This window comes from Rhinopithecus roxellana, chromosome 15 (genome assembly GCF_007565055.1).
Source record: "Rhinopithecus roxellana isolate Shanxi Qingling chromosome 15, ASM756505v1, whole genome shotgun sequence".
Lineage (NCBI taxonomy): Eukaryota > Metazoa > Chordata > Mammalia > Primates > Cercopithecidae > Rhinopithecus > Rhinopithecus roxellana.
Window position 1 is genome coordinate 16,929 of NC_044563.1, and position 12,154 is coordinate 29,082.

At 65.6% G+C, this 12,154-nt stretch overlaps 1 protein-coding gene across 1 annotated transcript; it reads left to right on the forward strand.

Annotated features, from left to right (window-relative positions):
• Positions 1-1,912: 1,912 nt before the first annotated feature.
• Positions 1,913-11,824, forward strand: PKP3 (plakophilin 3). The gene is made up of 14 exons (XM_030918927.1): positions 1,913-2,029; positions 3,584-3,779; positions 5,868-5,947; positions 6,074-6,699; positions 6,793-6,916; positions 7,457-7,661; positions 9,086-9,260; positions 9,452-9,569; positions 9,641-9,811; positions 9,975-10,160; positions 10,507-10,660; positions 10,832-11,024; positions 11,125-11,212; positions 11,448-11,824. Exons 1-14 carry the CDS (start codon positions 1,949-1,951, stop codon positions 11,481-11,483), a joined length of 2,433 nt encoding a protein of 810 aa, XP_030774787.1. The 5' UTR covers positions 1,913-1,948; the 3' UTR covers positions 11,484-11,824.
• Positions 11,825-12,154: the final 330 nt, after the last annotated feature.

Consider the following 12,154-nt stretch of genomic DNA (forward strand, 5'->3'; position numbering starts at 1 on the left):
CTTTTCTATGGAGGGTTTAACGTTTTTTCTTTTCAAAAGGCACCTTCTTAGGCCAGGCCCCCAGTTCCTGGGACTTCCTTCCTCCCCCTTGTTTGAGGAGGACCTGGCCCCACAGCTCCACCTGTTTATAACAGAAAAGCAGCAGAGAAGCTGCCGCCACCTGTTAGTAGCTGCAATTTGGTGAGGGACACTTGGGACTAATTTAATGGGTCCCTACACTCTCCTGAGGCCAGACTCCAGGAGAGCCCCCGGGAGATGCCCCACCCGTCTCGGACATATGCGCCCTTTCCCAGAGCGGTGCCGGGGCAAAGGAAGAGCCCGGGACTCATCCGATGAATGAGTGGATGGACGGATGGACAGACTGACCAACAGGGCGGCAGCGGATGGGGTGTGTGCAGATGAAAGGTGTCCCCCCAAGAGCCTACTGGGGCTGTACCCCTCAGCTACCTTCCATGCCAAGGACCAAGGCCAGAGACCTCAGAGCTGCCCACCCACAGGCCCGGGGCAGGGGCAGGGGCCACACTCCGTAGGGTGAGGGGTGGTGCCCATAGGCAGCAGGGTAGGCTCCGTGGAGGGGCTGGGCCCTGGGCTGGACTTGGCTGGAGCCCAGGTCGGAAGGTTTGCAAGCGTGGGCGCCAACAGGAAGCGCCAGGACGCTTGCCTCTGGGTGAGCTGTGCCCCCACACTGGGTCCATCAACCACCAAGGGGCCCCCCTAATGCACTCCCCACCCCACCGCTGCAGGCGGTGGGACCTGAGGCAGCCTCCCAAGCCTCTCTGTGCACCAGCACACTCCTGAATTCGGTTTTGACTATTATTTTGCTTCCAATGTCCTCACACCTTTCTCCCCAGACCCTCCCCCTTCTGCTCCTTAAGACTCCCACCCCATCCAGGCAGGCTCTGCCCTGTAGGTTTGTGCCTGTGCCCTCCCACAACTCCAGGCATGCACTTGGCAGCTCCGCCCCCGACCTGGGCCCAGCCCACCTTCTCTGTGAGTGCCTCCCATGCCCCCCACGCTAAGCCCACTGCACCCCGAAGCCCTCCTGCGCCCTCTCCCACCTCCTCTTGGGAGGTGATTGACAGGCCACCTGCCACCTGGGATCCATCTAAGAGCAGTGCTCACTCACCCTTGGAGGCCCTCATGTTCCGGGTTCTCAACCCGATTGTGCACCCAGAGCGACCTGAGGCTACATGTAGATTCCAGGCCCCACAGACAACCGCCTCCTCCAGGAAGCCCACCACCTCCTCCAGGAAGCCCACCGCCAAGCCCTCGTCCAGTGCTCCTGTGCCAGGAACTGGTTCCAGGGAGAGTGAGACACTCGGGGCTGGTCACAGGGGTCAGATAAGACTCCTCCGAGCCTGGGGCTGGAAGCTGCAGTGGTGGTCTAGCAGGCATCGCCAACCCTCTGGCCTGGCTGCAGTGAGGGAAGGTGCACCCCAGATTCCTGGCTTTGCCAAAACTGTGCCTGGCGGGGACCACGCATCCTCAGGGAGGCGCCGCAGCTCTGGGGGGACACCCGCAGCCCTCTCTGCCAAGGGGAGGAGGGAAGGTCGGCAGAGCTGGCCCTGAGGGCCCTGCAGGCCACCGGGCACCGGCGTTCCCATCACAGCTCCAGCCGCACGGAGCCCTCCACTGAGCCCTTCGGCCTGACCGGGCTGCAGAGGCCCTCCAGGCTGGCTTCCCCTGTCACGCGGCCCCGCCTGGCCTCTGCAGGGCCCCAGGTGGGCCTGGGGTGGACCTGGATGCAGGGCGGGGCCCAGTCCATGCCAGGCACATACCTCCAGGCCCGCTCTGTGCCGCACAAACTTGTCTCCCAGGATTTTTCCACACGAAACCCGTCTCCCAGGGAATCAGCCAGTCTGATGAGCTGGGCGTTCCCACCCCGCCCTCCGGGGCCCCCACAGTCCTGTCCCACCGCAGAGGCTGCCCCGCACGCGCTGGGCCAGGGATGGAGCCCAGGACACCTCAGCTGTCAGCAGTGGCCTCTGGGATGAGCTGGGAGGCTGGCGGGATCCGGACCACGGGCAGGGTAGGTCTCCCACCCCTGCCCCACCACCCCGACCCCACCTGGTGGCCTAGCCCAGGCCTCACCTGTCCTTTCAGTGGGCCCTCCCCTCCCCCTTTAACCCCCAATGCTGATTTCCGACTCCCACCTCTAGCTTCCTCCCCCTCAGCACTGACCTCACCCTTAATGCTGCTTCCTAACCCTGGCTCCACCCTCACTGCGGGGCAAGGGTATGCCCTAGAGAAGAGCCCAGAGCCCGGGTCCAGGGTCCAGGGAGAAGCAGCGGCTGTCAGATGAGCTCGTGAGAACCCAGGAGTTGTCACAGATGTTCAGCTCCCACCCCCAACCCTCCTAGGCTTATCCCCACCCCCCCATCCACCAGGGTCCTGTCCCGGAGGCCAGAGGGTCTCAGAACCTGCCTGCTGGCTCCCCTGGCTGTGGTGCTCGAAGGAGACCTTCTGGGCACAAGCCCTGCTTGGTCTGGGCCTCCCTCGCCACCCCACCCCCACCCTCGCTCCCTCTCCATCCCAGCCACTGCTCTCCCAGACCCCCTGGTTCTTCCCCACACACCGCTCCTGCCCCAGCCTGGCATGCGCTGACAGGAGTGCAGGCCCCTCTGAGTCAACCCCCTGGGGCAGCCCCGCCCCCCTGCATCCTGACTCATGTGCTGGGAACGGCCTCTCACCCCAGGGCCTGGGGGGCAGGAGCAGTGGTGGCCAGGGTCCCAGAAGCCAGAGAGGGTCAAGTCAGCCCTTTGGAGGCCTCTGTGGGGGGTGAGGGGGTCCTGAGGGTGAGTTCCATGGTCTGCAGGCCTCAGGGCAGGGCCGGTCCATCCACATGCTTCCTGGTGGGGAGGGGGCTCTCTGAGTTCCAAGCACCAGGGCCTCCATGGAGTCCGGTTGTACCCTAAAGCTCCGTCCCTCCATCCTGTGTCCTGACCCCTGGCACTGACCCCTGGCCCCCCACAGTGTCTCCTGCCAACCCCTTCCTAGGCCTCACCCCCGCCTCACCAGCAAGGCTGGGCTACGTGGAGGCTGTCTGGTCCTGGGAAGTACCCCGGGCCCTAGACCCCCCAGGGAGTGGGACACCCTCCCCTTCATGCTGGGGGTGGCAGGACATAGCCCCCCTCAGGCCCTCTGCCCTTCCCTGACACTCAGGACACAGAGGGCCCCTCTGTCCCAGCCCCACGACAAAGGGCCCAGTCCGGCCTTTACAGGCTGAGAACAAGAAGCACCCAGGCCCCCGTGGCCCTGTCGTGGGATGGGAGAAAAGGAGGCAGGAGGCCAGGCTGGGACCTGGGGCCATGCAGGGCCTGTTCTTCCGCCCAAATTCCACCTTAAGCAGGCGGCGGCCCCTCCCTCCCACCTGGCCAGGTGTCCCCGCCCCCAGCTGTGCTCAGGGCTGGGCAGGCGTCTGTCTCCAGGCGGCTCTGGGTGAGGCTGGCGGGGCGGGGACTTCAGGGAGAGGGCCTGGAGGGACAGGACGTGAAGATAGTTGAGTTTGGAGGCGGCCGCCAGGCCCAGGCCCGGTGGACCTGCCGCCATGCAGGATGGTAACTTCCTGCTGTCGGCCCTGCAGCCTGAGGCCGGTGTGTGCTCCCTGGCGCTGCCCTCTGACCTGCAGCTGGACCGCCGGGGCGCGGAGGGGCCGGAGGCCGAGCGGCTGCGGGCAGCCCGCGTCCAGGAGCAGGTCCGCGCCCGCCTCTTGCAGCTGGGACAGCAGCCGCGGCACAACGGGGCCGCTGAGCCTGAGCCTGAGGCCGAGACTGCCAGAGGTAGGCCAAGGCACAAGGCAGGTGCCGGGCGGAGGGGACCGCGGCGGGGACGATGGTGGCGGAGAGAGGTGTCTGCGGGCGGAGGTGGTAGGGCGAGGGCAGAGGCCGCAGTGAGGCTGGCTCCTGACTCACCAGGCCTCACACTGAGTCACGCACCCCGCCCCAGCGGGCGTGGGGAGAAGCCATGGGTGGGGCTCCCCATCCAAGCAGGGACCCCCGGGTCCTCCAGAGACAGAGCCTGGCCGGGCCCCACCTGTGTCCTCAGCCTAGAGCCTCCCCTGTGGGGGATGACAGGGAAGGCTGGCACATGGCAGGCGGGCCAGGCACCTCAATCGGCAAACCCGGAACACGCACGCGACTGCCCCAGAAGCACAGGCTAACGCGAGGTCTCAGGGACACACAGACACCCACGCTTCTCCCACACCTCATGGGAATGAGCAGAACAGAAAAGCGGGGAGAGGTGTGGGGGGGGCTGGGAAGTCCTGGAGGAAAGCCAGGCCTGTCTGGACCAGGGGCTCCCTGAGGAATTAGAGGGGAGGGCCCCGCTGGAGTGACCCAGATTTCTCCGTGGGAACAGCAGGTGGAGGAGCACCCCTCGGTGCCAGCCAGACCCACCTGTGGTGGAATCCTGGCCCCACTCATGCGAGTGCATGTGCATGCGTGTGAGTGTGAGTGACAGGAGCACACAGATGCTATGGGTTGAGGGCAGTGGTTCTAGAATGTCATTTCCTCCTTAGCCAGCTACAGCAACAGGGATTAAGGTCAGACAGTAAGAGGAACCTCCCAGAATGCCAGGGACCCAGATGCCAGTTCATCATGGTGTTTAGAGGGGACCCCCAGGAATGGTCTCCAGCTAGTGGCTGGGGGGAAGTGAAGGTCGCCCAGTGGAGGGGCCGGCCCGGCAGCGTGGACTGTGGGGTCCTCCCTCCAGGGGCCTCAGCCTTGCTGGTGACCAAGTCGGGTGCCCAGGGGTCATGGGGTGGAGGACAGTGAGGGAAGGGTTAATTACCACTCTGGCTACCCTGCCAATTAGAGGGGGGTGGATTATAATTGCGGGGTGGGGGTGAGGTCCCCAGGCTGGGGCGTGCCCCCACTCCGGGCTGGGCCTCACGAGCGTCAGAGAGGTAATAGCCCCGGCCCAGAAGCCCCATTAACCAGGGTGAGTCTGGGGCCCCTGCTGTGGGGGTGTCCCCAACAGAGCATCCAGCTCTGGGCAGAGTTGTGGGAGGGCCACGGCCCCCTTCCCTGTATCCCACACTGAGCCCCTCAGCCAGGTCGCTCTGCTGGGCCTTCTCATGCCCCCACCATCAGCCCGTCCTCTCTGCACCCACCCACGAGTCCATCCCTCTCCCCACTCACCATCCACCTGTGGGACCCTCTGTTGTCGCCGGCTCTCCCACCCCTTCGTCCGTCCTTCCAACAGTCACAGCAGCCCTCCCATCCTCCTCCTGCCTGTCTCTCCATCCACCCTCCGCCCTCCACCCGCTGCCCACCCGCCTGTCTGTCCACTCACTGTGGAGTCGGGCTGACGAAGCTGCCCTTGGCGTGTGTGTGGCTGGATGGGGTGGGTGTGGCCCCTGCCTCGGGCTCTGCTGGGTGGGAGAGAGCACTGCAACAGGGCATACTGGTCCAGGGAGACAGTGTCACTCTCCTGTGACTGGGCACAGAGGAGATTTGGGCACAGCAGGGGCTCAAAAGGAGTCAGTGTGAGTCGGGGCAGGCCAGGCTGGCTTCCTGGAGGAGGAGGCTGGGCGCTGTACCATGGCAGGGATTGGAGAACTGATGTCAGAGTCCCTGGCACATTCCTCCAGGCGACCAGGAGGTCAGTGGGTGAGCGCATCTGCCTTCTTGGGCAGAGGAGGCACAGCTGGGGGGTGGGCTGTGGAAGGTGGACCACCAGGGCTGACACGTGAGGAGACCCGGCCATGGCAGGAATGGGGAGGCCCTGGCCCCAAAGCCCCTGGCCTCCCTGCCCTGGATTGAAGGCTGCTCCTGGGGTCGCGAATAGCGTTGGAGTGGTGGGGAGGGGGCAGGAGGCCGGGGCTTTGCTGTGTGGCAGAGCTGGGCTACCACCATCCCTCTCCACAGGCACATCCAGGGGGCAGTACCACACCCTGCAGTCTGGCTTCAGCTCTCGCTCTCAGGGCCTGAGTGGGGACAAGACCTCGGTGAGCAATGGGCCCAGCCCGAGGGGGACGATCGGAGCTCTGCAGTTCGGAGAAGGGGAGGCTCTGCGGCAGGGCTGGACACAGGTGAGCCCAGGCACGTCCTCACCGCCCCCTCTCGACCCACAGGGCTTCCGGCCCATCGCCAAGCCAGCATACAGCCCGGCCTCCTGGTCCTCCCGCTCCGCTGTAGACCTGAGCTGCAGTCGGAGGCTGAGTTCTGCCCACAACGGGGGCAGCGCCTTTGGGGCTGCTGGGTACGGGGGTGCCCAGCCCACCCCTCCCATGCCCGCCAGGCCTGTGTCCTTCCACGAGCGCAGTGGGGTTGGCAGCCGGGCCGACTATGACACGCTGTCCCTGCGCTCGCTGCGGCTGGGGGCCGGGGGCCTGGACGACCGCTACAGCGTGGTGTCTGAGCAGCTGGAGCCTGCGGCCACCTCCACCTACAGGGCCTTTGCCTACGAGCGCCAGGCCAGCTCCAGCTCGAGCCGCGCAGGGGGGCTGGACTGGCCCGAGGCCACTGAGGTTTCCCCGAGCCGGACCATCCGTGCCCCTGCCATGCGGACCCTGCAGCGATTCCAGAGCAGCCACCGGAGCCGTGGGGTAGGTGGGGCAGCGCCGGGAGCCGTCCTGGAGCCTGTGGCCCGAGCGCCATCTGTGCGCAGCCTCAGCCTGGCTGACTCGGGCCACCTGCCGGACGTGCGTGGGTTCAACAGCTACTGTGGCCACCGAACCCTGCAGAGACTCAGCAGCGGGTGAGCGTCTGGGCCTGGCACAGGGAGGGGGCTTCTGCCACGGGCCCAGCCTGAACCCAAAGTTAGCCTGACCCTTGATCCCTGGCTCCACAGTTTTGATGACATTGACCTGCCCTCAGCAGTCAAGTACCTCATGGCTTCAGACCCCAACCTGCAGGTGCTGGGAGCGGCCTACATCCAGCACAAGTGCTACAGCGATGCAGCGGCCAAGAAGCAGGTGATCACCTGACCACCCACTCACTGCCCCTGGTGACCTCCCTCAGGGCCCCACCACCTCCCACTGACCTCTGCTCACTGACCACCCTTCATGGTCCCCAAGCTGACCAGGCAGACCCCACCGTGTCCAGAGCCCCCTCAGCAGAGGAAGAGCAGGAGGGTACAATTTGGATACACGTGCATCACCTGCATACATCTGCATACACCTGCGTTACCTCTGTACGCCCGCAAACACCACCTCCATACACCCACATACACCTGCATCACCTCCGTACACCCAAAACACCTGCGTCACCTCCATACACCCGTATACATCTGCATCACCTCCATACACCCGTATACACCTGCGTCACCTCCGTACACCTGTATACACCTGTGTCACCTCCATACACCTGTATACACCTGCATCACCTCTGTACACCTGTAGACACCTGCATCCCCTGCATATCTACATCAACGCACCTGGACCCATCTGCACACACGTGCATAGTCTGTATCCATCCACATACATCTGTGCACCCCCATATGCCTGTGCCCGCAGGCCCGCAGCCTTCAGGCTGTGCCTAGGCTGGTGAAGCTCTTCAACCACGCCAACCAGGAAGTGCAGCGCCACGCCACAGGTGCCATGCGCAACCTCATCTACGACAATGCCGACAACAAGCTGGCCCTGGTGGAGGAGAACGGCATCTTCGAGCTGCTGCGGACACTGCGGGAGCAGGACGATGAGCTTCGCAAAAACGTCACAGGTGCTGCCTGTCCCCTCCTCCACCTGTCCTTCCTCCACCTACCCCCTCCTCCACCTGCCTCCTTCCACCTGCCGCCCTCTGCCCCCCTCCACCTGTCCCCCCTCTGCCTTCCCCTCTCCCCCTGCCCCCTTTCACTTGCCCCCCATCTGCCCCTCTCCTCCACCTGCCCCCTTCTGCCTATCCCCCCTCTGCCTTCCCCCCTCCACCTGTCCCCCGCTCCCCCCATGTCTTTCCTCCTCCACCTACCCCCCTGCCTGTCCCCTACTTCTCCTGTTCTCCCTCTGTGTCCCCCCATCCTGGTCCCCCTCCTCCACCTGCCCCCTTTTCTGCCTGTCCCCCTCCTCCTGCCCCTCCTCTGCCTGTCCCTCCTCTGCCTGTCCTCTCCTCTGCCTGTCCCCCTCCTCCTGTCCCTCCTCTGCCTGTCCCTCCTCTGCCTGTCCCCCTCCTCCTGTCCCCCTCCTCCTGCCCCTCCTCTGCCTGTCCCCCTTTTCTGCCTGTCCCCCTCCTCCTGTCCCTCCTCTGCCTGTCCCCCTCCTCCTGTCCACCTCCTCCTGCCCCTCCTCTGCCTGTCCCCCTTTTCTGCCTGTCCCCCTCCTCCTGTCCCTCCTCTGCCTGTCCCCCTCCTCCTGTCCCTCCTCTGCCTGCCCCTCCTCTGCCTGTCCCCCTTTTCTGCCTGTCCCCCTCCTCCTGTCCCTCCTCTGCCTGTCCCCCTCCTCCTGTCCCTCCTCTGCCTGTCCCTCCTCTGCCTGTCCCTCCTCTGCCTGTCCCTCCTCTGCCTGTCCCCCTCCTCCTGCCCCTCCTCTGCCTGTCCCCCTCCTCCTGTCCCTCCTCTGCCTGTCCCCCTCCTCCTGCCCCTCCTCTGCCTGTCCCCCTCCTCCTGTCCCTCCTCTGCCTGTCCCCCTCCTCCTGTCCCTCCTCTGCCTGTCCCTCCTCTGCCTGTCCCTCCTCTGCCTGTCCCTCCTCTGCCTGTCCCCCTCCTCCTGTCCCTCCTCTGCCTGTCCCTCCTCTGCCTGTCCCCCTCCTCCTGCCCCTCCTCTGCCTGTCCTCTCTCCTCTGTTCTGATCTCTCCACCCCATTTGGTTCCCTTCTGTCCCTTTGTCCCTTTTGCTGGCCATGTTTCTACTTGGGCCTCCACTGCCCGCCTCTTTCCTGGACCCCTGGCCACTTTATCCTGCGGCTTTGTCTCCTTGGAGCCACCTCCCCCGCCAGGCCTGCTCACCACCCCCCCACATTTTGTCCCCTTTTGCTTGGTCCCAGCTCTATCACCCCAAATGCCACCCCAGGGTCTCCCCAGCAGGGCTCGTGGGTGAGGCACAGAACACCAGGCCAGCCCCTGGGGAGAGGCAGGACCTCCTCACTCCATGCCCAGAAAAGTGGAGGGGGTTGGAGGGCAGACGCTGAGAGCAGCCTCCCCCGTCGTCCAGGGATCCTGTGGAACCTCTCATCCAGTGACCACCTGAAGGACCGCCTGGCCAGAGACACGCTGGAGCAGCTCACTGACCTGGTGTTGAGCCCCCTGTCAGGGGCTGGGGGTCCCCCCCTCATCCAGCAGAACGCCTCCGAGGCGGAGATTTTCTACAACGCCACCGGCTTCCTCAGGTGCGCCAGCCTCGGGCAGTGGGGTGGGGACTGCGGGCAGGTCATTGTGGGGACTCTGCCTGGCCTGGCGTTCACAGCCCCACACACTGCACACCCCGCACTGGGGGATGAGTGTGGGAGGGCCCAGGATGGGATGGGGCAGGGCCTGGGATGGGGGTCCCTGGGGGCCTCTGATCCGCCTCGGTCCCCAGGAACCTCAGCTCAGCCTCTCAGGCCACTCGCCAGAAGATGCGGGAGTGCCACGGGCTGGTGGACGCCCTGGTCACCTACATCAACCACGCTCTGGACGTGGGCAAATGCGAGGACAAGGTGAGGGGCGCGGTGCGGAGGGGGGGCCGTGCACCCCGGGCGGCCGCCCTGACCCGCGCCCCTGCCCGCAGAGCGTGGAGAACGCGGTGTGCGTGCTGCGGAACCTGTCCTACCGCCTGTACGACGAGATGCCGCCGTCCGCGCTGCAGCGGCTGGAGGGTCGCGGCCGCAGGGACCTGGCGGGGGCGCCGCCGGGAGAGGTGGTGGGCTGCTTCACGCCGCAGAGCCGCAGGCTGCGCGAGGTGGGCACCAGCCTGGGCGGGGCGTGGGGGTGTGTGGCGACCCCTGGCCCCACTGACCGCGCCCCGCTGACCCCGGCCCGGCTCACTCCAGCCCCGCTGACCCCGGGCCCGCTCACCTTGCCCCACTCACCCTGCCCCGCTGACTCCTCCCCGCCCGGCGCAGCTGCCCCTCGCCGCCGATGCGCTCACCTTCGCGGAGGTGTCCAAGGACCCCAAGGGCCTCGAGTGGCTGTGGAGCCCCCAGATCGTGGGGCTGTACAACCGGCTGCTGCAGCGCTGCGAGCTCAACCGGCACACGACAGAGGCCGCCGCCGGGGCGCTGCAGAACATTACGGCAGGCGACCGCAGGGTGGGGCACCCAACCCAGACCCGAGGGGCTCCCAGGGGTTCATGCTGTGGGGGGGAGGGCGGGGGGGGAGGGGAGGAGGCAGGGGACGCCCGGGGCCCACGGAGCCTCCGAGGTCAGTGTCCCAGTGGGGCAGGCCTTGGGCCCTGGGAGGACTGGAAGTTCTGCCCTGGGTTTGAAGGGAGGCACCTGATCCAGGCTGTGGATGATGTCCCCGGCTGGGGGGCAAAGGCAGAAGCAGAGGCCCCCCTGAGGGTAGCAGGAGGATGCAGCGACCCCATTGTCGCAGGACCACCCCAGGTGAGGGTCTGAGGCCTCTGGTCAAGGCTCACACCCTCACTCCCCACAGTGGGCAGGGGTGCTGAGCCGCCTGGCCCTGGAGCAGGAGCGTATCCTGAACCCCCTGCTAGACCGCGTCCGGACCGCAGACCACCACCAGCTGCGCTCACTGACCGGCCTCATCCGAAACCTGTCTCGGAATGCTAGAAACAAGGATGAGATGTGTGAGTCGGGCAGACTCTCCTTCCCGCCCTGCTGGGCCCACACGTCAATTTTGTCTTTACATGTAGGCTTCAGGCCACTGGAGTCAGTCCAGCTCCCTGGGGGAGGCAGGGGACCCCAGGTGCCCAGGTGGCCGGGAGTAGGGGTGTAGACTGACCCCCAGCCTCCCGCAGCCACGAAGGTGGTGAGCCACCTGATCGAGAAGCTGCCGGGCAGTGTGGGTGAGAAATCACCCCCAGCCGAGGTGCTGGTCAACATCATAGCTGTGCTCAACAACCTGGTGGTGGCCAGCCCCATTGCCGCCCGAGACCTGCTGTACTTTGACGGGCTCCGAAAGCTCATCTTCATCAAGAAGAAGCGGGACAGGTAGGGGCCGACCCAGGCATTCAGCAGCCTGGCCAGGGTTCCTCCCAGCCCACCCTGCTTTCTGGCTGTGTGTCCCCTCCTGACTCCCCTCCACCCTCAGCCCCGACAGTGAGAAGTCCTCCCGGGCAGCGTCCAGCCTCCTGGCCAACCTGTGGCAGTACAACAAGCTCCACCGTGACTTCCGGGCAGTACGTTTCCCGAGCCCAGAGCAAGCAGGGACCTGGGTGCAGGGCATGGGATGCTGGGGAAGGCTCAGGGAAACCCACATGGAGCAGTGAAGAGGCCAGTGGGAGAATGGAGACCGGAGACCAGAGACCCAGAGAGGAAGGGTCCGGGCCATACCCCGCACACTGCAGAGGGACAGAGGGCAGAGGGTTGCACGGGCAGACATGCACCCTGACCTTGAGCCTCTCTCCACTGTAGAAGGGGTATCGGAAGGAGGACTTCCTGGGCCCGTAGGTGAAGCCTCCTGGAGAAGGAGAAGATGACGTGGCCCAGCGTCCGAGGGACAGACTCAGCTCCGGGCTGCTGGGCAGCCCAGCCTGGAGGAGAAGGCTGATGACCGAGGGGCCCCTCGCTAGGACCCCTGTGTGCACCTTTGAGAGTCCTGGGCCACCAGGAAGGGCAGGGGCTTATAGCTGGGGACTTGGCTTCCGCAGGGCAGGGGGTGGGGCAGGGCTCGAGGCTGCTCTGGGATATGGGGTGGTGATCCAGTCACATTGGCAGAGGTGGGGCTGGCCGTAGCCTGGCAGTAACTTGGGATAGCCAGCACTGGGAATAAAGATGGCCATGAACAGTCACTGCCCTGTGTCCTTCCATGGCTGGCCCGACCCTGTGGCTGGCAGCATGATCTTGGGACCTGAGGTGTCCCCAGGCACCCCCCTGCCCCTGAGGACACCCACCCCCTGGGCTCACACACAAGCCTCCCAAGGTCAGAGGATGCAGGACACAGAGAGCCCAGCAGAGGGACAGCTGACACCTCAGGGCTGAGAGGGGACAGGGTGGATGGCAGGTGCACCACAGACACAGATGGAGCAGAGCTGGGGGCCTCAAGAGCAGAGGGTGACCGGAGTGGGAAGAGGGGGGCTGCTGCATGGGCTATGCTCATGTGGCAAAAGAACCCAACTCCC